The sequence below is a fragment of the Oncorhynchus tshawytscha genome, linkage group LG04 (assembly GCF_018296145.1).
Source record: "Oncorhynchus tshawytscha isolate Ot180627B linkage group LG04, Otsh_v2.0, whole genome shotgun sequence".
NCBI lineage: Eukaryota > Metazoa > Chordata > Actinopteri > Salmoniformes > Salmonidae > Oncorhynchus > Oncorhynchus tshawytscha.
Window position 1 is genome coordinate 28,000,659 of NC_056432.1, and position 25,994 is coordinate 28,026,652.

At 40.7% G+C, this 25,994-nt stretch overlaps 1 protein-coding gene across 3 annotated transcripts in view; it reads right to left on the minus strand.

The window, feature by feature from the left end:
* The window catches only part of LOC112248466 (bone morphogenetic protein 1), a 50,218-nt gene extending 31,475 nt beyond the window's left edge, over window positions 1-18,743 (minus strand). The window contains exon 1 of one of the 3 annotated variants that reach the window (XM_024417516.2): window positions 18,424-18,743. In XM_024417516.2, the coding sequence (XP_024273284.1) occupies window positions 18,424-18,568 (145 nt within the window). In that variant the 5' untranslated portion in view covers window positions 18,569-18,743. The remainder of the gene's footprint in view (window positions 1-18,423) is intronic. The other 2 variants (XM_024417517.2, XM_042320559.1) reach the window with 2 other exon arrangements.
* Between the last annotated feature and the right edge of the window lie 7,251 nt (window positions 18,744-25,994).

The window sequence follows — 25,994 nt, forward strand, 5'->3', positions numbered from 1 at the left end:
TGTAATGTTACAGTAATACTAAACTGAGTTACACAGTTATTAACATTGATTTATTGGCCTAATGCTAGAACCAACTAACCACACAACAAGTTGCAGGATTGTCCCCACCCCCACCCCGCTGCCGTGCACAGAGGGCTAATGTACTTTCCGTCCATGGCTGAGACCCACTCATCCACAAAACATTCTGGGGACAAGCTCTTAATCCAGCGTAGAATTGTTCCCTGACAACAGCTAAGATTGAAGTGAGCAAATGCACAGCCCCGGCGGCATTAGGATTCATTTCCCCCGGGCTTCCCAGTCGTCCTGGAGACGCTGCAGGTTTAGGGAAAGTCTCCCAGGGATTGAAAATTAATCCCCATGTCTACTGGCTTTAATTATCCACGGACAGAGACAGAATCTCTGGATTCTTCAATATGGAGCACCGGGCAGAGGACAGGATGGCAGTCATTGCACTGGCCAGTTGATTTTTAAAACAGAGAAACCCCACTGCATGTGCACGACTGTCAAAACAGACGTAGCAGAGAAAGACTAGTAATGAAGATTAAAACCCAGAGAAAGAGAAAGAAAGAGGCAGATGGGAGCAGATCACTATTGAGCACAGCATTGCCGCCACTCTCTTTCCAGCAACATTCATTACCTAAATGACAACAGCTGCAGCCATGGTATTAATTTCAACAGAAATGTAAAGGTTGAACAATTTGATCATTTCCGCTCTAAGAGATCATTCCATTCCAGTTTAAAGATGATATGGTTCTCAGTGTCCTAACATAAACATCTATTGTGGAGAGACACAAACAGGCATTTTCATTTACGTGCCACACTTAGTGGCTGGGACAGAGATACTGTTCATCACTGTATGGGACATACTGGAAAGAAAAACAGCCTTTGATTAAACATTTGATTGATTGCACTTTGTGCGTTACACTTTCTCCCTCTCCTCCCCCATCGCTGGAATGTGTCTTCAGATCATCTTAACCATCATAATACCTTTCATCTCAGACCACCCCCATCAATCAGTTTGGCCTGTCAGATTACGCACGAGATCTCCATCAAATTAAACACCATTTGATTCAGGGAATTCCCAGGACACGGCCTCCTTGGTGTAAGACACACACCATGACTGAATTGCAGATTTGCGCAAACAAAAACCATACAACTTTATGTACAATGACTACTTTTAAGAATTTTCACTGAACATTTTACAAAAATACATTTACTGGTAGAACTGTGCAGATGCAAAGTGTGGTAACCAAATTTTGGTAAAATCTCCCTCCGTTTTTTTATGTGACCATGTTTTCAAAAAACTCAGAAAAATTTGTTTCCCGAATTAAGATTCAAAGATGTCTGCAGAAAGAATCGCCTGTCAGCTATGACATGACACCTTTCTTGTGGTTATTGAACTACAGTAAGTGAAGTGTATTTACACCTGGTAACAGAATTTCATCATGGGTCCCTGATCTGAACACAGAAATGCCTAATTATGGATATGAATCTCATTCTCCTCATGGTGATGTATCTTAAATAGGTACACGAAAAAGGTAGAAATATGCAATATCCTAATTTACATATTTGGGTATTATTCTACACACTTGCTATTGTTTTAATGAGCTCCGACACCAAACAAGACCAAATTTGCATCCCCCTGCTAGCTTGCCTCTGAAGCTAAGCAGGGTTGGTCCTGGTTGGCCCCTGGATGGGAGACAATATGCTGCTGGAAGGGTTAATGGAGGGCCAGCAGGGGGCACTCTTTCCTCTGGTCAAAAAAAAATATCCCAATGCCACAGGGTAGTGATGGGGACATTGCCCTGTGTAGGGTGCCGTCTTTCATGGGATGTTAAACGGGTGCCTTGACTGTCTATGGTCATTAAAGATCCCATGGCACTTATCATGAGAGTAGGGGTGTTAAGCCCAGTTAAGCCTTAAATTCCCAATCTGGCCCTCATACCATTATGGCCACCTAATCATACTCAGCTTTCAATTGGCTAATTCATCCCCTTTTCTCTCCCCTGTAACTATTCCCCAGGTTGTTGCTGTAAATAAGAACGTGTTCTCAGTCGTCAATTTACCTGTTAAAATAAGGGTAAAATAAAAGAAAAAAAGAATATGTTAACAAAAAATTGAATACAGAGTGACGTATCATCAAGTGATGATAAGTGAACGATAATGGCAAGTAAAAGTAATCAACATTTTAAAATTAATAGTTGGTAGCGAGTTTCATTATTTTAATTAATTTTGACCTCCCCACAGTTCATTGGAAGAGGAAGTGTAAATTCTAACAGTCTATTCAGTAGAAAAATATCTTGGCGGCATAGAGCAAATGTTGCTGTTGCAAATTTTCTGCAATACAAACAAAACAAATAGACTGAGCTGAGAAAACATTTAGCAGTTTTGAAGCTAATCTCCTGCAATTCTATGTATTTTGCCATGGCTAATGCTGTGTTCCTCTGCTCAAACATTATAACAAAACTCAATGGGCTGTGCCTGAATGGCCATTAACATTTAAAAAAAAAAAATTATTCTACCTGACTGTATAGCTTATTTCATTGTTAGTTCTCAAATAACTATTTTATCTGCTTGCCCAGAGTTGGATAAACAGGAAGAGCTAGCATGCTAACTGTTCCTGTAGACTTCCAATCATTGTGGTAGTTAGCATTGGCTTTGTGAAACTACCTTTAACTTCCTTCATACTGGATGCAGAGACTTAAAAATGGTATCCACAATGGTATTCTGTTGCAGCTAGCAATAAACATAAAACTTATTTTTTTGTATATAATATATATCTAATTTTAAAAATTATAGTATCGTTCAGTTCATTATAGTGTAGGGCTGTGACGCTACCAGTATCGCAATGTTTTTTCCATGGCAAAAATGAAAACGCGATGTAGGTCAAACTCCTTGGTCTGCTGTATGTAAAATGAACATAACAGTACGCCAGTGGAAGGGAGGACAGTAGCAGGTGACTATGGTTTGTGAGTACTGTACTGTGCTGTCCAAACTTGTGAAACCTAGACGTCTGATTGGTTCAGCCAATTCAATTGCAGAAATTCTGTTACCAATTTTTCTGAAATTCTGTTACAGATTTGGTAACAGAACGAGTTTTAATCACTTAATAATTCAGAAACTAAATAGATTTCAGTAAAAACTAACTAATTGATAGTTCTAACTTTACTTGCTAGTTATGTGAACTTTTATTGTCCTCCCTCAATTAGAAAATATCTTAAAGATGTAGGTTTTTGGTAACAAGGCTATGTTTCTTAAACTTACAGAAGGTGGACAACATTTTCCTTTACTTCTACTTCATTGTGTTTTGATGTATTTCTAATACATGTATTTTTCTGGTAGATGTTTTCTAAGACCCTATTTCCCTCTGTTTGAAAAGAAATCAAAGCCTTTGCTTATTGCTAATTTTTAGGATGGAAAATGGTAGAAAAATGTATATAGGCCTTAATAATAAAATAAACCGACTCTTGGCTTCCATTTGACATGCTCCTATGAACTTCACATGTTGGTGCTCTTAGATCCTTCGACATGGAAATTACCCTTACTGACACTATTTACTGGTTATTCTCCCTGTGTGACCACCAGGACACCACATCTGGTACAGTAAAACTACAAACAACCTCTAAAAACCAACACGACTATCACATAAAGGAAAGTAGGATCACTAGGAGACTTGGACTTCTATAGTACTCAGTTTGCCTGAAAAAAGGGGATATTTTCCTATCAATGAGATGAGATGTGGAAAAGAACAGCTGACGTGGGCTTGAAATGCATTACAATGAAATGGCAATGCCTTTCACAGTGAGGGTGTTTTGAAAACAAACATGCATTTGCATTCTAATGGCAGCCAATAGTGTATTGCGTTAAGATGATTACCATCTGATGACAGGGCAAGTATCACTTTTCAGGTTTCATTCAGTGAATGCCAACCCTATCTGACTTCACACATGTTGGCTACAGTGTGGCAGCAGGGTGATACCCTACACTCATGGCACATTTCCACACAGGATTTACCCAAAAGGCACAGACTTTTCTGTTTCCATCTATGCAGGCCGGCACCCGTGTCTCAATGGGCCATGGCTCCGGCAGACCTGCTCTCACTTGGGGCCAAAGCAAGGCCACTGGTACTTTTCAGATTTAATTTACATAACAATGGCTGACTGTGAACTTTAACACCACAACGCAACTGTTTTGATTATGCAGAGGTTGTCGATTCTCATCTTGTCCTCACTGTTAGTCCTAGCTATGGAAACACAATTTTTCTAATATTGTTACACTTAGTATACACTAGGGTAACACTGGTTGTCGAGTCAAAAATGAGGCATCATTGTGCCTTCTGTGGCTGTATCTTTTTAAATTCCTGAGAGAAAAATACAAACAAAACATCCAGGTACCACGAATAGTGAGGCAAACAGTGTTAGAGTCTATGAAAAGCTTATAGTAAGAAGTGATTGGTGGTATTATGGACGGTGGGAGTCTTGTAAATATTGTGCCCCTCTCCTTCTGGAAAAACAACTCCAGCTGTTTTTCTTGAGCAAATGCTTACCTTGATACTTCCTCACACTGCAATTTGAGCCCAAGGCAGGAGGGGGAAAAAACACAACTAAGGTGTAATTCGGAGAGATTCCGGAGAAGCCTCAGGTTAAAGCCCCAGATTCTAAGAGGGGATTACGCTCCAATAAAAGCCTAGAAGTCTCATCAGGCACCACAGCAGAGATCAGTCCAGAGTCTTATTATTGACACCATGAAGGCAGCCACACGTCCAGAGACACACGCCCAGAGCCTGTCTCTTCTAACGTATTTCAAACTCCATCAGGCCCATTAGCAGGATCTGATTTCCCATATTTATCCATGTCTAAAATGTCATCTTAAAATCATGACTGACATAGTGTTCTCCAATAACTCCCATATCGTATAGCCATAACATTTTCAAATAATCATTTGTTTTATGGGATCATCATGTAACCATTGCAACATATTATGTCTGTTATTACTCATATGCCATATCTTTGCGAAGCATTTTTATGGCTAGTGAAGAGTGGTGGCTACAGAGATTAGAGAATTTACTTTAGAATTGTCATAGTCATTAGTCAAGCTGAGAGAGGCTTAAATATGCATTGTGTCATGAAGAGACATCCAAAGCGTCTTTAAATACATTTAAAAGGAGACTTTTAAAGAAACTACAGGTGGGGAAAACACTATTTCCAGTAATGGAGCTCAAATGAATAATTCAGACAAGTCAAAATGAATGACAAATGGGACTGAACTGTAAAGAAGTTCCCCCTTTGCTTGTTTAGCTTCTCATTATTGTTGCTTAATTAGGCATGCTTTGAGTCATTTAAATGAGCACTCCCAGAGCATTTGTTATTTCTTAGCATTGACAACAAACATATTGTTCCCACTAATGCACCCAGATTATGACCACACCATGGCACCCTAATCACCTGAAAACTACAGGAGCAAACCTGTTGATATAAACTACATTATGTGTGGGCTGGTTTGTATACCTTCCATCTTCCATGCATGGCTGCATACCCTGTAGATAACTAATTGCCTTGGGAGCTTTCTAGAAGCAGGTCCCAATAGTAACTAAATGGAGAAGTTCTACTTATTATTATTTATTTATTTGTTTATATTTTTTTTGGGGGGGGGTAGATCAGCATTAATATTGCAGATTCCATCCATGTGATTGTCTGCATCATTTCCAAGAGTGTGCAAAGCTGTCATCAAGGCAAAGGGTGGCTACTTTGGAGAATCTAATATATATAATATATTTGTTTAACACTTTTATTACATGATTTCATATGTGTTATATCATTGTTTTGATGTCTTTACAATTATTCTACAATGTAGAAGAAAAAAAACCCGGGAATGAGTAGGTGTGTCCAACTCTTTGACTGGAACTGTATATATTGAGAAACAGATGCCTCACAAGTCCTCAACTGGCAGCTTCATTAATTAGTACCAGCAAAACACCAGTCTCAACGTTAACAGTGAAGAGACGACTCCGGGAAGCTGTCCTTCTAGGCAGAGTTCCTCTGTCCAGTGCCTGTGTTCTTTTTCCCATCTTAAGCTTTTCTTTTTATTGGTCAATCTGAGATATGGCCTTTTCTTCGGAACTCTTCCTAGAAGCCCAGCATTCCGGAGTCGCCTCTTCACTGTTGACGTTGAGACTGGTGTTTTGCAGGTACTATTTAATGAAGTTGCCAGAGGACTTGAGGCGTCTGTTTCTCAAACTAGACACTCTAATGTACTTGTCCTCTTGCTCAGTTGTGCACCGGGACCTCCCACTCCTCTTTCTATTCTGGTTAGAGCCAGTTTGCGCTGTTCTGTGAAGGGAGTAGTATACAGCGTTGTACGAGATCTTCAGTTTGTTGGCAATTTCTCGCATGGAATAGCCTTCATTTTTCAGAACAAGAATAGACTGACGAATTTCAGAAGAAAGTTTTGTTTCTTGGCCATTTTGAGCCTGTAATCGAACCCACAAATGCTGATGCTCCAGATACTCAATGAGTCTAAAGAAGGCCAGTTTTATTGTTTCTTTAAAATCAGCACAACAGTTTTAAGCTGTGATAACATTATTGCAAAAGGGTTTTCTAATGATCAATTAGCCTTTTAAAATTATAAACTTGGATTAGCTAACACAACGTGCCATTGGAACACAGGAGTGACGGTTGCTGATAATGGGCCTCTGTACGCCTATGTAGATATTCCATTAATAAAAATCTGCCGTTTCCAGCTACAATAGTCATTTACAACATTAACAATGTCTACACTGTATTTCTGATCAAATTTATGTCATTTTAAATGGACAAATCTTTTTTGCTTTACTTTCAAAAACAAGTACATTTCTAAGTGACCCCAAACTTTGAACGGTAACGTTAGTATATAACATTCTATTGGTTGCAAGATTGTATAATAATTTAAATGCAAAAACTAAAAGTTTTGAATCCAGCGTTATTTTGTGCATTAGTTCATAATCCATGTGCCATGGAATCAGTACATCGAAAATCTCTTCCCAACTATTTTGTAATATATATATATATATATATATATATAGCACAGCTGTTAATTGTTTGGTCCTTAAATTAAACTGGTATACTTTAACCATTTTTCTTTAACCAATTTTGGTCTTTAATACAGTTCTTTACTTTCTCCCTCTTTCACTTGCCTCTTCCATTTTTGCGGTAATGCTGCAATAGGCACACATTTCCATATAGTTTTGTTAGCTGCATGTATGACATAACTCCACCATATTTATGATATCATTTACAAAGACTATACTGTTTAAATTTATTTTTCTCCAAAAATAAGAGATGGAGAGTTTAGTTCTAAATCAACAAACCACGTAACAGACATTAAAAAACAATTGGTTTACAACAACGCTGATATTTTAGATGTTTTTGTTTTGTTGACTAATATAAAATCAACCATCAAATTCTCTCCCAATGACAAACACCTGGCTCTTGCTGTCTAAATCACACAAGTAATATTTCACTAGATCTGTTTGAGAATAACCTTACCCGCTGGGATCACATTTTTTGAGGAGTGATATATATTCTGTGATTTAAATATCCAGGTTTCGAACCCTTGAGTAGCACATGTGAGGTCTCTTAGAGAACATGGCCTCAAGATACAAGCTCCCTCTGGGTCACACTATCAACAACTCAGGACACCTTAAATTAATTAGGGAATTATCCAACTAGACTCTTCAGATGACAAAGACATCAGAGTAGACAGCTGCCTTCCAAACATCCCCTATCACCCAGGATCCATTGTTTATTATCAAGTCAGAGACTAGCTCATAGTCAAATGCATAAGTAACGGTGGGGATGATTAAAGGCTTGGGTTGACTGCATGCATGCAACCCTCAGGTCCAGTTAACAGCTCCTAGATAAGCTGCCAATGGGCTTCACTCACCTTACGCTGGCGTGGCCAGTCTGCCCAGCCTGCCCTCCACCTTCCAGCAGCTCTGCCCTGGCATGGTGAATGACCTACAGTACAGTCTGTGGGAACTGCCAGGGACAGTCAGAGGAGAGAGGAGGGGGGGTGGGGGAGACAGGAAAACCACTTGCATAAGCGAGGGCAGGGGCTTGCTTGTTGCTTGAGGCTGGTCTCCTCCTCACCCTCCCTATAGGCTACAGCACGTCTCTTGGTAACGCTTACAGCAGAGGAGCTCAAACGGAGGGCAAAGCCTGTTGTAGCCCACAGACTTCAAATGAAATGATGTCAGAATACAAATTAGAAGGATATATCATTTCAAATCCAACAGACTCAACCCTTGAAAGAAGCTCCTTGGTAGATTAAGTCATCTACCCCACAATGCAAACTCAAATGTCAAGTCAGTTTCTGCTCTCTTGAAGATCTATCATGATTTAAATACAGGAGGCATTGAGCGTGACTTGCATTTTTTATATAGAATTATAGAATGCACTCTTTTTGTTATATATAGAATGAGTGGACCTAATCTTAATAGGTTCTTACAGTAAACAAGTTGCTGGGATGCTGCCATGGTTGGAGCTCTGAACTAAGGCATTTTCCATCAGATAACTATCAGTTTTAAATGGATTTTCTCCATTTACAATTTATATTCATCCATTTGTAATGTTAGCAATTATATTTTGCTCAAGTAAACTATTTATTAATCTTGTAAGCTTGCAAGTGCACTAACCACTGTTGACCTAAAGCTAACCTTGAAAGCAGCAGACTGCTATCAAATTGACTAAATGCAATGGTATCCTTTAGTAAAAATCGATACAGGCACTAGCGAAGGAACACAACACCACTGTCAATTGCTGACAGTGGTTGTCACCTTTTGCGAGAGAGCGTGAGTAAGTCAGTGAGCGAGTCATTGAGTGAAGAAGTTTGAGTGAGACAGCTGAAATGGGGCGGAGGCTAGAAATGGGTGGGAGTTGTACTTAACCGTCTTTTCAGAACCTGTCCTTAACATTGCTCATGGGTATGTGTGAACACATTAACCCACTGTTCAAATGGTGATAGGACTGGTCTACCATCACTACTAAAATATGTCAAGAAATGACTTCCTGACATTTGTTTGTTTGATTTTGGTAATTTGCTCCATCTAGACAAGTTAAAGATATCATGTTAGGTCAATGGAATAAGCAACGAGCAAAAAAGTGACACCTCGGACCTTTGATCTTCAGAAAACACTGCACATTTTTGTTCATGTTGCATCCTTAATTCCAGCCCATGATGAAGACATACTTGTTTACATTTAGGAATCCCACTTGGAGCACTTGTACTGATTGATTTACTCTGCTTCCAGGGGGCTCCTAACCATGAGTCAGATCCCACATGTTCCTATTTGTAAGTTAAACAATTTGCCTGGACAACTGAGATGACAAATACTGATAACGTTGCTCCTCTAAACAGATCTGTGTAGATAGTAGAGGAAGCAACCTCTTGAACCCCCTGTAAAAAACATCTCACGTAATCACGCCTCACTACATACAAGAAAAGTATAAACAAGCTATATGAAATTAGAGCAGTGTGTGTGTGTGTGATGGATTCTGTATTGCAAAACACCACTTTTATTATGTTCTGCCTCTGGTCATTTCCATGTAAAAAGACCCATGAGCACCAACATGTGAGGTTCATAGGAGCATGTCAAATTGGGTGTCAAATGAAAGAGTTTATATATATTTTATATAGAGATGAAGTTGGAAGTTTACATACACCTTAGCCAAATACATTTCAACTCGGTTTTTCACAATTCCTGACATTTAATCTTAGGTCAGTTAGGATCACCACTTAATTTTAAGAATGTGAAATGTCAGAATAATAGTAGAGAGAATGATTTATTTCAGCTTTTATTTCTTTCATCACATTCCCAGTGGGTCAGAAGTTCACATTCACTCAATTAGTATTTGGTAGCATTGCATTTAAATTGTTTAAATTTGGTCAAATATTTCAGGTAGCCTTCCACAAGCATCCACAATAAATTGGGTGAATTTTGGCCCATTCCTCCTGACAGAGCTGGTGTAACTGAGTCAGGTTTGTAGGCCTCCTTGCTCGCACACGATTTTTCAGTTGTGCCCACACATTTTCAATAGTATTGAGGTCAGGGCTTTGTGATGGCCACTCCAATACCATGACTTTGCTGTCCTTAAGCCATTTTGCCACAACTTTGGAAGTATGCTTGGTGTTTATGCTTGCGTACTATTGTTTGTACAGATTGTTTGTACAGATGAACATGGTACCTTCAGGCGTTTGGAAATTGCTCCCAAGGATGAACCAGACTTGTGGAGGACTACAATTATTTTCTGAGGTCTTGGCAGATTTCTTTTGATTTTCCCATGATGTCAAACAAAGAGGCAGTGAGTTTGAAGGTTGGCCTTGAAATACATACACAGGTACACCTCCAATTGACTCAAATGATGTCAATTAGCCTATCAGAAGCTTCTAAAGCCTTGACATCATTTTCTGGAATTTTCCAAGCTGTTTAAAGGCACAGTCAACTTAATGTGTGCAAACTTTGGATCCACTGGAATTGTGATAGTGAATTATAAGTGAAATAAGTGAAATAATCTGTCTGTAAACAATTGTTGTAAAAATGACTTGTGTCATGCAAAGTCAATGTCCTAACTGACTTGTCAAAACTATAGTTTGTTTTAACAAGAAATTTGTGGAGTGGTTGAAAAACTAGTTTTAATGACTCCAACCTAAGTGTATGTAGACTTCAACTGTATGTATGTATGTATATATATTTTTTTAAATTAAGGCATATATAAATTTACACAATGTTGAACTAATATCAATATTTAGTTGAGGATAATTTTTTCTGCCTTCTGTAAATTTAAGAAACATTGCCTTGTGTTTTGAAATTCATATCTTTAAGATATTTTCTCATTTCTCTTTCCCATATGAGGGAGGATAATGAACGTTCACAGAAGTAACAAGTGAAGGTGGACCTATCAGTTAGTTTGTGTTTTCACTGATATACATTTTGTTTATGAATTATTAAGTGATTAAAACTCTAGTCTGGAACCCTCTCTCCATCTCTTTCCTTCTACCTCATCCCCATATTATTACTTACCCTCTTGCTCTTTTGCACCCCAGTATCTCTACTTGCACATCATCATCTGCACATCTATCACTCCAGTATTAATGCTAAATTGTAATTATTTTCACCTCTAGGGCCTATTTATTGCCAACCTCCCTACATTTGCACAGTCTGTACATAGATTTTTGTGTTATTGACTGTACGTTTGTTTATGTGCAACTCTGTTGTTGATTTTGTCGCACTGCTTTGCTTTATCTTGGCCAGGTCGCAGTTGTAAATGAGAACTTGTTCTCAACTGGCCTACCTGGTTAAATAAAATAAAAAAATAAAAATGAACGCGACCTCTCCCGGCTCTTAATGACACCTACCCATGAGCCCCATCTCTTTCCTATGTAATTCTATAACCAGCATCCTCCACCAAATCAGAACCAATCATAGATGGCTATGCTTGGACAGCACAGTACAGTAAAGAAAACTAAAGTAGAGCTTATTACAATACAGTTGAGCACACTAGAGCTGAGTACACTATAATGTGCTGTACTGAATCCTATTTAGGATACATCACCATGAAGAGAATGACATGCAACAAATCCATAATGATGCATTTCTGTGTAGTATTGATCAGGGACCCATGATGAATATCCGTTACCACAATTATGTAACCAAGTGTAAATCCACTTCACTTACTGTAGTTCAATAACCAAAATATATATATTTTTAAAACGCAAGGTGTCATGTCATAGCTGACACCCAATCATTTCTGCAGACATCTTTGAAACTTAATTCGGAGCAGATATTTAAAAGTTTTGCAAAACGTGGTCAAATATTAGGGAGATATTACCGAAATTCTGTCCCAACTTTGCATCTGCACAGCTCTTCCAGTAAATGTGTTTTTGACAAATGTTCATTGTAAATTTTTAAAAGTAGTCCTTGATCATAGAGTTATATGGTTTGTTAAACTTTGAAATCATTGGTTTTGGTTTGGCATACATTGTAAGTGAAAAATCTTAGTCTCAGCGCAATTCCGTTATCGTGGAATTAGAGTGGCTGGGATCATGCTCAACCCAGCTTCTTCTCTGTAGAAAAACAGGACAAAGAATCCAGGCCACTGGACTGAGGATAAATGAAGGAGGAGGAAGAGAAGTAGGAGGACTGAACTAACAGGGACATGAAGGACTTTACACATACCCTTCATCTGCATGATGCTGTCAAGCGAGAATGAGACAGGCACAAGCGCCAAACAATTTAAGTACCAGGAGACATGTCTCTTGTCTGTAAACTAAATGCCTTCAGCAGATGGGGAAAATAATCTCTAGAAATTCACCAAAGACACTTTGGGAGACAGTGAATTCACAGCTCATTGTTTATTACGATGACAACTGAGATATGCTCTTCCACACAAAATATACATGCCTATTTTGTTCTGAATGTTGTCATATTTGTAGAAATAAACTAGCCAGAGGATGGTGTAATCAGATCTTGATGTAATCAGAATATATTGATTGGATTTAATTAGGCTACACACATTGCCTAGGTTATAAATGAAGGACCCCTACAACCATAGCCAACGTTTGGGGGGTGGGGGTAGTGCAGCTCAGCTAAACCTAGGGTATGGCAAAGCGGGATGTGTTGAAATACACCCGCCAGTTGAAGCTCATTTACTGTACTTATACACAATTTTAAAACAATATAATGCTATTTGGAGAACAGCAACAACAACAACAAAAAATGTCCCCGACATTATCATGTCAATATTAGGTTTAAATGTCTGTGAAATGGCGTGTACAATGTACTACTCAACCTCATACATATGCTCCACAGACTGGGGAACAGCGCAACATGAAGAAATAGATGCATAATACACGCTATCAAGGACAACATTGACACTATGCCAGAAAAATCCTGCACATGCATTGAAATAAAAGGGATACATAAAAGGAATTACTTAGGCCTACAATCGACAAGGAAAAAGACAAACAACTCGAGCAGGGAATTATGAAAAACCTACACATTAAGGCAGTGTTCATGATTCAGCACCGCTGAATGGACAGTGCCTCGGTACAGGTAGGCATAGTGGAGCTCCGTGGGGTGTGGCTGAATGGACAGCGTCTCTGTCTATTAGCCAGGTAGAATTAGGCTATTCAGTTTGTGGGCAGTTAGACATTTCCTGGGCAGAGTTGAGTAGCCTACAATGCTTATATGAAAATCATAACTGGCACGCAGATCTTTAGAAATTGTAGGATCAATTGTAAATTGTCACTCATATGAAAAAGATTGCAGACCCCCTGCTATATGAAGTCACCCTTGTGGAACGGCGCATACAGTCTACTATGACAGTGTCATTGTCTGGTGCGCTTATCACCATTCCTTCTAATGTCTGTACCCAGCTCATTTTTGTATTTGCCTGTCTGCATTAATCGCCAGGGGAGGGAAACATCTGGGTGCTCAATATACACAAAAACAGCCCTACATCCACACTATAGCTAAATAATTAGCAATATTTAATGACGTTTTTCCAGCAAGAATGATCTGTTAATTCAGGAAGATGGACAAGCAAGAGCGAGAGGTGGAAATGCATTACAGCAGAGGCAGGTAGGCTTCAGGTAGGGATGCAGGCAGAGGATTATGATGTACAGAAGTTTACATACACCTTAGCCAAATATATTTAACCCCAGTTTTCACAATTCCTGGCGTTTAATCTGAGTAAAGATTCCCTGTCTTAGGTCAGTTAGGATCACCACTTTATTTTATGAATGTGAAATGTCAGAATAATAGTAGAGAGAATGATTTATTTCAGCTTTTATTTCTTTCATCACATTCCCAGTGGGTCAGAAGTTTACATACATTCAATTAGTATTTGGTAGCATTGCCTTTAAATTGTTGAACTTGGGTCAAACGTTTTGAGTAGCCTTCCACAAGCTTCCCACAATAAGTTGGGTGAATTTTGGCCCATTCCTCCTGACAGAGCTGGTGTAACTGAGTCAGGTGTGTAGGCCTCCTTGCTCGCACACGCTTTTTCAGTTCTGCCAACACATTTTCTATAGGGTTGAGGTCAGGGCTTTTTGATGGCCACTCCAATACCGTGACTTTGTTGTCCTTAAGCCATTTTGCCACAACTTTGGAAGTATGCTTGGGGTCACTGTCCATTTGGAAGACCCATTTGGAACCAAGCATAAACTGATGTCTTGAGATGTTGCTTCAATATATCCACATAATTTTCCATCGTCGTGCTGCCATCTATTTTGTGAAGTGCACCAGTCCCTCCCTCCTGCAGCAAAGCAGACATGATGCTGCCACCCCTGTGCTTCACGGTAGGGATGGTGTTCTTTGGCTTGCAAGCCTCCCCTTTTTTACTTCTTAACATAACAATGTTAATTATGGCCAAGCAGTTCTATTTTTATTTCATCAGACCAGAGGACATTTCTCCAAAAAGTACAATCTTTGTCCCCATGTGCAGTTGCAAACCGTAGTCTGGCTTTTTTTATGGCGGTTTTGGAGCAGTGGCTTCTTCCTTGCTGAACGGCCTTTCAGGTTATGTCGTTATAGGACTTGTTTTACTGTGGATATAGATACTTTTGTACCTGTACCTTTTTTACATAATTTTCTGGAATTTTCCAAGCTGTTTAAAGGCACTGTCAACTTAGTGTATGTAAACTTCTGACCCACTGGAATTGTGATACAGTGATTTATAAGTGAAATAATATGTCTGTAAACAATTGTTGGAAAAAATACTTAGGACATCTACTTTGTGCATGACACAACAAACTTGCAAAAACTATAGTAGGTTAATAAGAAATTTGTGGAGTGGTTGAAAAAAATAGTTTTAATGACTCCAACCTAAGTGTATGTAAACTTCCCACTTCAACTGTAGGTACTGCCAGCTATAGCGAGAAGTAAAAAAAAGTTAGCGCAACTAGATAATCATTTGCATGATCTCAATTATCATTCTGTCACTGCATGACAATGCACATTGTTATAGCCTGCAATTGTTATTGTCTTCGAAGCCAAAAACAAGACATGTATTTTGGGAAAATGCTCTTATTCAGTTGTTTATTTTCATACCTATAGGCCTAAATGAAACCAAAATTGCACTAGCCTGCTGGGTGAAAAAATGAAAATAATAAATTAGGCTTACAGCTATCACAACCTATATTTTAATAGCAATAAAACAGATTTTGGTTTCAAAAAAGGAGGACTCCCCTCCTCCCAATTAAAATGAACCTCTGGCTATCAGATTACAACAAGGCTTACAAGACCAAGTTCAAATGCCAACATCAAATTCAAAGCAATCAGTGTAACCGATGTGAAATAGCTAGCTAGTTAGCAGTGGTGCGCGCTAATAGTGTATCAATCGGCGACCTCACTCGCTTGGAAACCTTGATGTAGTGGTTACACTTGCTCTGCAAGGGCCGCGGCTTTTGTGGAGCGATGGGTAACGATGCTTCGTGGGTGTCAGTTGTTGATGTGTGCAGAGGGTCCCTGGTTCGAGCCTGGGTCGGGGCGAGAGAACGGACTAAAGTTATATTGTTACATTGATGCTGTTGACCCGGATCACTGGTTGCTGCGGAAAAGGAGGAGGTCAAATGAGGGGTGAGTGTAACCGATGTGAAATGGCTAGCTAGTTAGAGGTGGTGCGCGCTAATAGTGTTTCAATCGGTGATGTCACTTGCTCTGAGACCTTGAAGTAGTGGTTCCCCAAGGGCCATGGCTTTTGTGGAGCGATGGGTAACGATGCTTCGTGGGTGTCAGTTGTCTGTGTGCAGAGGGTCCCTGGTTCGAACCCGGGTAGGGGCGAGGGGACGGACTAAAGTTATACTGTTACATCAGCACACTGCACACTGTCTCTGCCCTCTGCTATCTAAAAGTGACAGAAAAAGGCGCACAGGCTGCTCTCCAATGCTCTGCATGGTCCTAAAGCCAGCCTTTACAGGTAAACAGCCATTGCAATTTTAAATCAGGATTGGAATGATTTTAGTCTACGTTTCTTGTTGTTGCCTCTGCTGGAGGGGGGTGCTGAGATCTTCCAGCACGCTAGAGATGGCTATATCGAATCGCTAATGCAGAACTGGTTAAGGCACAGTGCATAATATTGTTTTCTTTTTATTCAGATTTTTCAGGGGGTGCTGCAGCACCCTCACCACCACAACTTCCCGTGGCTATGCCTACAACCTAGGCTATGGGAGAATATCCATATGATAAGAGAAATACCACGTAAACAAACAACATAGATATATGTTAGATACATAGATATATACACAGTACCAGTCAAAGGTTTGGACACACCTACTCATTCAAGAGTTTTTCTTGATTTTTACTATTTTCTACATTGTAGAATAGAAGTGAAGACTTCCCAACTATGAAATAAAACACATGGAGTCATGTAGTGAGCAAAAAAAGTGTTACATCAAAAAATGGCATTTTATACATTCTTCAAAGTAGCCACCCTTTGAACTTGACAGCTTTGCAAACTCTTGGCATTCTCTCAACCAGCTTCACCTGGATGCATTTCCAACAGTCTTGAAGGAGTTCCCACATATGGTGAGCACTTGTTGGCTGCTTTTAAAATAATATATACAGTTGAATTCGGAAGTTTGCATAGACTTAGGTTGGAGTCATTAAAACTTGTTTTTCAACCACTCCACAAATTTCTTGTAAGCAAACTATAGTTTTGGTAAGTCGGTTAGGAAATCTACTTTGTGCATGACACAAGGAATTTTTCCAACAATTGTTTACAGGCAGATTATTTCACTGTATCACAATTCCAGTGTGTCAGAAGTTTACATACACTAAGTTGACTGTGCCTTCAAAAAGCTTGGAAAATTCCAGAAAATTATATCATGGCTTTAGAAGCTTCTGATAGGCTAATTGACATAATTTGAGTCAATCGGAGGTGTACCTGTGGATGTATTTTAAGGTTTACCTTCAAACTCAGTGCCTCTTTGCTTGACATCATGGGAAAATCAAAATAAATCAGCCAAGACCTCAGGAAAAAAATTGTAGACCTCCACAAGTCTGGTTCATCCTTGGGAGAAATTTCCCTGCTAGAGCTGCCTCGGTCAACTGTAAGTGCTGTTATTGTGAAGTGGAAACGTCTAGGAGCAACAACGGCTCAGCCACGAAGTGGTTGGTTACACAAGCTCACGGAACGGGACCGCAGAGTGCTGAAACGCAAAAACATCCTCTGTCCTCGGTTACAACACAAATGACTGAGTTCCAAACGGTCTATGGAAGCAACGTCACCACAAGAACTGCTCATCGGGAGCTTCATGAAATGGGTTTCCATGGCCGAGCAGGTTCACACAAGCCAAAGATCACTATGTGCAATGCCACGCGCTGGCTGTAAAGCTGGCAGCCATTAGATTCATGAGCAGTGGAAACGCGTTCTCTGGAGTGATGAATCACACTTCAGCATCTGGCAGTCCAATGGACAAATCTGTGTTTGCCAGAAGAACGCTACCTGCCTTAATGCATAGTGCCAACTGTAAAGTTTGGTGTTGGAGGAGGAATAATGGTGTGGGCCTGTTTTTCATGCTAGTGTCCACATATTTTTGGCCGTGTAGTGTATATTTAGAAGATCACATAGGCTCCCAATTAATGTAAACAGAATTGGGATTTAGAGATCATACATGAGGATAAAATAGACCAGGTGTGGACTACATTACAGCACCCCCTCCAGCTGCTTGTTTTCAGTGGTCACATGAACAGCCGGTGAAGTATTAAATGCACGTCATTTTGCGCAATGACAAAACCAATTGGGTAACACTGGAGCCTCATAACATACTAAAATGCAGCGTTTTTCTTCACGATCAAGGCCTACTTAATAAGTGAACGTAAGATCGGTAGAAATGATTATAATAGTTTCAAATGACAGTTCAATAGGTGGTTATTTAGTGCTCTCCAATGGATCTTTATTCTTCCAACATAGGCTATAACTCCTTAAAATCCCTTTAAATAGGCTATTCTCAAAATGCCATATTTTTTAACTACACAGAAAGATCATACATCAAAAATACTTTCTATAAAGACATGACACAACTTTTAAACTAATAACATGTTTGCATTATGTTCCAGTAAAAATTCAAAACTTTTTTTTCTTCCATGCCTTTAACATTATACCCTGAGAAATGACATTGTCCTTATTTTAATTCAACGAGTGCCAGCTTTCCACCACTAGCTATGTCAACAGTATGTTATGTTCAACGCGTGAATCAGCTAAACTATGACAATAGATCAAAAATAAAGATATATAAAATATCCTTATACCTTTTAAAACTCGATTCACCGCTGTCATCTCCAAATGCATTTCCTTCAATGACCACAAGCTTCCAGACACACAAAAAGCATTTCGTGGCATGTTTGAGGTCCACATAAACGAGGTAAATAGCGTTCCAAAATCTTACCAGCTTTACAGGGATCCTTATAGTCGATAACATCTGAAGTGGCAGTAGGCTCCACATAGTAGCTTGTTTCTATTGCTTCTAAATCGATCGCAGATATCATGCAAAGGCAGGGTAGAAGAAACAAACATCTCGTTGTGAGATCCATGATTCGTGAGTGGGGGGTAGGTTACAGCGAAAGACGAAAAATAAGAGATAAAGAAAAAGGGACAGAAGGAGAGAGAGAAAATGGGAGGTTTTTGGGGAAATTAGATCTCTCCGGAGGGCGGGTTTAAAATCAGAGCTCAGCCTCTCCACAAAGTCTTGATTATGGGGCAGTGATTCGCTCCCTAGTCGTGCTCCGGGCTAGTGCATTTGCCTGCAAACTTCGGTGATCGTGGCACATCATCACGTTGGGATCTATGGAGAGGAGCCACAGCGATGGGGCCCCGTACCTACTCGTCTGTAAAATAGTTATTTATCTTAGTCTTTAATGAATTACAATCCCTAAATTTAACAAACATGATTGAATTGTGTAAACACATTTCATTTCAACATGGTCAATAGTGGAAAATTAAGAGCAACCAGTCTTATGTTTTTGTGTCCCATGTGTTCCTGTGCATATGAGAAATAAACTTGACTTGATTTGTGTAATTTGAAAGTAAGTAAATCGAAAACCTATCATTACAAAGTTACAAATAACATTTTGTGTTTCATCATCCCAAATGATCACACCCTCTGCTCCCATAGTCGATATAAAGAAATGCCAATGGAGATGGATTGACACACACTCACGCTTGCACACACACACTTTTATTCCTGGCTGGCATTGTCATCACTATTCTACTCAGGTGGTTTATAAGTCACACAGTTCATGTATTTTGTCTGGTTGTAAAGAAACATTAAGCTGTTTATCAAACAGGCTTCCCCCTACCCCAGACAAGGCAGAACCCTTCTATAGATGTGACTAAGATACAACAGCCTTATTATCACTTGATGAAATCTATAAATCAGATATCAAACTAACTATGCAATCAGAGACAAAAGGAAATATTAATTTAGAAAAATAAAAAGGGAGCTATAACTCATACTGTGTATCATTAAGAACCAGAGTTAAAACAGTAATGGTTTTTACTGAGTTGAGCGCCACCTGTTGCCAACACATGGAATTATATTTTACTTGCAAAGAAAAACACAATTTATTTGTAATCTAAAAGTAAACACGAAGTATGACAAAGATTATTTAATTATTAACTGAATACAAATCTCGACAGTAAACATGTAAAATATCAAACATAGGTCATTCCTACCTGTTCCTCTGATCATGATACTGCATAAAATGATCAATTGTGCAAACTCAATGTAGACAATTTAAAGTTTGCAAAAACATGTAGATCAGTCTGCAAAGACAGTTGAGTTAGCGTTTGATTTGTCATTGCTGAGTTAGCATTTGATTTGTCAGGAGTCTCATCCCAGTGATTTAGGAGGGAACAGGATGGAGCTGTGTTTTCTAAATACAAGTGGCATTTTGACACAAAGATCCTGATCAAATGTGGCCTGAATAATTTCTCAGTAAGTGGGGGTCTCACTCAGTAAGCGTGGGAAGCAACCAAGCAAATTTGTCAATTTTGGAGATTTAAAATACACTACATGGCCAAAAGTATGTGGAAACCCCTTTCAAATGAGTGGATTCGGCTATTTTAGCCACACCCGTTGCTGACAGGTGTTTAAAATCGAGCACACAGACATGCAATCTCCATAGACAATCATTGGCAGTAGAATGGCCCGTACTGAAGAGCTCAGTGACTTTCAACGTGGCACCATCATAGGATCAAATCAAATCATAACCATCATAGGATGCCCTGATAGAGCTTCCCCGGTCAACTGTAAGTGATTTTATTGTGAAGTGGAAATGTCTAGAAGCTACAACGGCTCAGACGCGAAGTGGTAGGCCGCACAAGCTCATAGAACTGGACCGCCGAGTGCTGAAGAGCATACAAATAGTGTGTCCTCGGTTGTAACACTCACAAAAAAATCGAATCAAATGTTAATTGATCACATACACATTTAGCAGATGTTATTGCGGGTGTAGCGAAATGCTTGTGTTCCTAGCTCCAACCGTGCAGTAGTATCTATCTAACAATTCAAAACAATACACAAATCTAAAACCGAGTTCCAAACTGCCTAGGGAAGCAACATCAGCACAAGAACTGTTCATCAGGAGCTTCATGAAATGGGTTTCTATGGCCAAGCAGCTGCACACAAGCCTAAGATCACCATGCACAATTCTAAGTATTGGCTGGAGTGGTGTAAAGCGCACCGTCATTGGACTCTGGAGCAGTGAAAACATGTTCTCAGGAGTAATGAATCATACTTCACCATCTGGCAGTCCGACGGACGAATCTGGGTATGGCGGATGCCAGGAGAATGCCATCTGCCCAAATGCATAGTGACAACTGTAAAGTTTGGTGGAGGAATAATGGTCAAGGGCTGTTTTTCATGGTTTGGGCTAGGCCCCTTAGTTCCAGTGAAGGGAAATCTTAACGATACAACATACAATGACATTCTAGAAGATTCTGTGCTTCCGACTTTGTGGCAAAAGTTTGGGGAAGGCCCTCTCCTGTTTCAGCATTACAATGCCCCCGTGCATAAAGTGAGGTCCATATAGAAATGGTTGGTCGAGATCGGTGTGGAAGAACTTGACGGGTCTGCACAGAGCCCTGATCTCAACCCCATTGAACACCTTTGGGATGAATTGGAACGTCGACTGCGAGCCAGGCCTAATCCCCAACATCAGTGCACAACTTCACTAATGCTCTTGTGGCTGAATGGAAACAAGTTCCCCCAGCAATGTTCTGACATCTAGTGGAAAGCCTTCCCAGAAGAGTGGAGGCTGTTATAGCAGCAAAGTGGGGACCAACTCCATATTAATGCCCATGATTTTGGAATGAGATGTTCGACGAGCAGGTGTCCACATACAAAGCTTAATGTAGAAAGTGTGTTTGAGACAAACACTTGCAGCCCACATTATAGATCACTCATGTGGCATTGTGGTAGGAGTGAAACATGGATTGCCTGAAGGAATAAATATGACCATGAACTGTGGGGAAGTTAGCCAGAAACTGCTGTTGGACTATCTTCAGGACTGGCTTACTTATCCCCTGTTTATCACAGACAAAGCTGGGCTTATATAAGAGCTAAAACATACTCTCTCCTCTATATTGTCTGACTGTTACCCATGTGTGTAATGAAGACACAGTGCAGAAGAATAACGTGTGAAGATAATGATGTGCTTGTTCAATGCTTCACTTACTAGCCAATGATGAGCTATTCAAACTTACATGAAAAGCTCAAAATGGTGAACCTCTGTTATGACAATCACGTCCTCTCACCTCACTCTTGTTCCATTTAAGAGTAAAATGTTTGTGATCTGTAAATACACATTTAGAACACAGGAGTAGTCCACCTATTAATAAATGTGAACAATGTCCCACACATTATATTTTTGAAACATCTTGCCAGGCCAAAAAGCTTTATATAATTCCTCCCAAGAGAGAGAGGTCAAATTATAAATTAATTGACCCAACTGGAGTCAAAGAAAGTTACAGAACAAAGCATACAGAAAATAATTGTTAGGGCTATCCTTTTCAACGATGCTGAGGATTACAAAATGTGACAAAATACCTTCAATAATGTAAGCCCTCAACTCTCAACATATGGCAGTTGGGTTGATGGAGAGTGCCTGTAGCAGAATGGAGACTCATCCACTACACAGCTAGTCATCTCAAACCATGGGGAATGAATCCTTTACGTAATGCAGTGTTCCTCTGCAGCATTGGGGTGGGAGTAGACGTAAGGGCAGGGGGTACATAAACTAACTCATATCTACATATCTGAATAGTCAGATCATAGCCCCGTTCAGGATGATGGCATCACATTTGGCATGATTCAGTCATCACGATCATCATTAGGTCATCACTGAAAAAGAGGATATACAGTGTACAAAACATTAAGAACACCTGCTCTTTTCGTGACAGACTAACCAAGTGGATCCAGGTGAAAATTATGATCCTATGATGTCACTTGTTAAATCCACTTCCATCTGTGTATGAAGGGGAGGAGACACGTTAAAGAAGGATTTTTAAGCCTTGAGACATGGATTGTGTATGTGCCATTCACAGGGTGATGGGCAAGACAAAATATTTAAGTGCCTTTGAACAGTAGTAGGTACCATGGTAGTAGGTACCAGCTGCACCGTTTTGAGTGTGTCAAGAATCAAATCAAAGTTTATTTGTCACGTGCACCTGAATACAACAGGTGTAGACCTTACAGTGAAATGCTTACTTACAGGCTCCAACCAATGGGTGCGGGAAAAAAGGTGTGTGTGGGTGTGTTTGTAGGTAAGTAAAGAAATAAAACATTTGAAAAAAGGGTAGCAAGGCTATATACAGACACCTGTTAGTCAGGCTTATTGAGGAAGTATGTACATGTAGGTATCGTTAAAGTGACTATGCATATATGATGAACAGAGATTAGCAGAGCGTAAAAAGAGGGGTTGGCGGGTGGTGGGACCCAATGCAGATAGCCCGAACAGCCAATGTGCGGGAGCACTGGTTGGTCAGGCCAATTTAGGTAGTATGTACATGAATGTATAGTTAAAGTGACTATGCATATAAGATAAACAGAGAGTAGCAGCAGCATGGTAAAATAGGGGTGGGACGTCGATTGCGAGCCAGGAGGCACACAATGCAAATAGTGCGGGTAACCATTTGGTTACCTGTTCAGGAGACCTATGGCTTGGGGGTAAAAACTGTCGAGAAGCCTTTTTGTCTTAGACTTGGCACTCCGGTACCGCTTGCCATGTGGTAGTAGAGAGAACAGTCTATGACTGGAGTGGCTGGGGTCTTTGATAATTTTTAGGGCCTTCCTCTGACACCGCCTGTAGAGGTCCTGGATGGCAGGCAGCTTAGCCCCAGTGATGTACTGGGCCGTACGCACTACCCTCTGAAGTGCCTTGCGGTCGGAGGTCGAGCAATTGGCGTACAAGGCAGTGATACAACTGGTCAGGATGCTCTCGATGTTGCAGCTGTAGAACCTTTTGAGGATCTCAGGACCCATGCCAAATCTTTTTAGTTTCCTGAGGGGGAATAGGCTTTGTCGTGCCCTCTTCACGGCCATCTTGGTGTGTTTAGACCAATCCAGTTTGTTGTTGATGTGGACACCAAGGAATTTGAAGCTCTCAACCTGCTCCACTACAGCCCCGTCGATGAGAATGGGGACGTGCTCGGTGCTCCTTTTCCTGTAGTCCACAATCATCTCCTTAGTCTTGGTTACTTTGAGGGATAGGTTGTTATTCTGGCACCACCCGGCCAGGTCTCTGACCTCCTCCCTAGAGACTGTCTCATCGTTGTCGGTGATCAGGCGGTTGTGTCGTCAGCAAACTTAATGATGGTGTTGGAGTCGTGCCTGGCCATGCAGTCGTGGGTGAACAGGGAATACAGGAGGGGATTGAGCACGCACCCCTGGGGAGCTCCAGTGTTGAGGATCAGCTTGGCAGATGTGTTGCTACCTACCCTCACCACCTGGGGGCGGCCTGTCAGGAAGTCCAGGATCCAGTTACAAAGGGAGGTGTTTTGTCCCAGGTTCCTTAGCTTGGTGATGAGCTTTGAGGGTACTATGGTGTTGAACGCTGAGCTGTAGTCAATGAACAGCATTCTCATATAGGTGTTCCTTTTGTCCAGGTGGGAAAGGGCAGTGTGGAGTGCAATAGAGATTGCATCATCTGATTTGTTTGGGCGGTATGCAAATTGGAGTGGGTCTAGGGTTTCTAGGATAATGGTGTTGATGAAAGGCTGGTAATGGCTCACAAAGCACTTCATGGCTACGGACGTGAGTGCTACGGGTCTGTAGTCATTTAGGCAGGTTGCCTTTGTGTTCTTGGGCACAGGGACTATGGTGGTCTGCTTGAAGCATGTTGGTATTACATTCAATCAGGGACATGTTGAAAATGTCAGTGAAGACACCTGCCAGTTGGTCAGCACATGCCCGGAGCACACTTCCTGGTAATCCGCCTGGCCCCGCAGCCTTGTATACGTTGACCTGTTTAATGGTCTTACTCACATCGGCTACGGAGAGCGTGATCACACAGTCGTCCGGAACAGCTGATGCTCTCAGTGTTGCTTGCCTCGAAGCGAGCATAGAAGTGATTTAGCTCATCTGGTAGGCTTGTGTCACTGGGCAGCTCGCAGCTGTGCTTCCTTTGTAGTCTGTATGAGTTCGCAAGCCCTGCCACATCCGACAAGCGTCAGAGCCGGTGTAGTATGATTCAATCTTAGCCCTGTATTGACGCTTTGCCTGTTTGACGGTTCGTCGCAGGGCATAGCGGGATTTCTTGTAAGCTTCCGGGTTAGAGTCCCGCACCTTGAAAGCGGCAGCTCTACCCTTTAGCTCAGTGCGAATGTTGCCTGTAATTCATGGCTTCTGGTTGGGGTATGTACGTACAGTCACTGTGGGGACGACGTCCTCAATGCACTTATCGATAAAGCCAGTGACTGATGTGGTGTATTCCTCAATGTCAACGGAAGAATCCCGGAACATATTCCAGTCTGTGATAGCAAAGTAGTCCTGTAGTGTTAGCATCTGCTTCATCTGACCACTTTTTTAATAGACCGAGTCACTGGTGCTTCCTGCTTTAATTTTTGCTTGTAAGCAGGAATAGGGGGATAGAGTTGTGGTCGGATTTACCAAATGGAGGGCGAGGGAAAGCTTTGTATGCGTCTCTGTGTGTGGGGTACAGGTGATCTAGATTTTTTTCCCTCTGGTTGCACATTTAACATGTTGATAGAGATTTGGTAGAACTGATTTCCCTACATTAAAGTCTCCAGCCACCAGGAGCGCCGCCTCTGGGTGAGTGGTTTCCTATTTGCTTATTTCCTTATACAGCTGACTGAGTGCGGTCTTAGTGCCAGCAACTGTCTGTGGTGGTAAATAAACAGCCACGAAAAGTATAGCTGAGAACTCTCTAGGCAAGTAGTGTGACCTGCAATTTATCACAATATACTCTACTTCAGGCGAGCAAAATCTAGAGACCCCCCCCCCTTGTCTTACTGGAGTGTGCTGTTCTATCCTGCCGGTGCAGCGTGTATCCCGCTAGCTGAATATCCATGTCGTCATTGAGCCACGATTCCGTGAAGCATAGGATATTACAGTTTTTGATGTCCCGTTGGTAGGATATTCGTGATCGTACCTCGTCTAGTTTATTGTCCAATGATTGCACGTTGGTGAGTAATAGACGGTAATAGCAGCTTTCCTAGTTGCCTTCTGCGGGTCCGGACGAGGCATCCGGCTCTTCGTCCTCTGCGTGGCTTCCTTTTGCGAATAATATCGTGTGAGTCCTGCTTGTTGTTGTTGAAGAAGAAATCTTCGTCTAATCCGAGGTGAGTGATCGCTGTACTGATATCTAGAAGCTCTTTACGGGTGATAAGATACGGTTGCAGAAACATTATGTATAAAATAATTTACAAATATCACAAAAATAAACACATAATAGCACAATTGGTTAGGAGACCGTAAAACGGCAGCCATCTTCTCCGGAG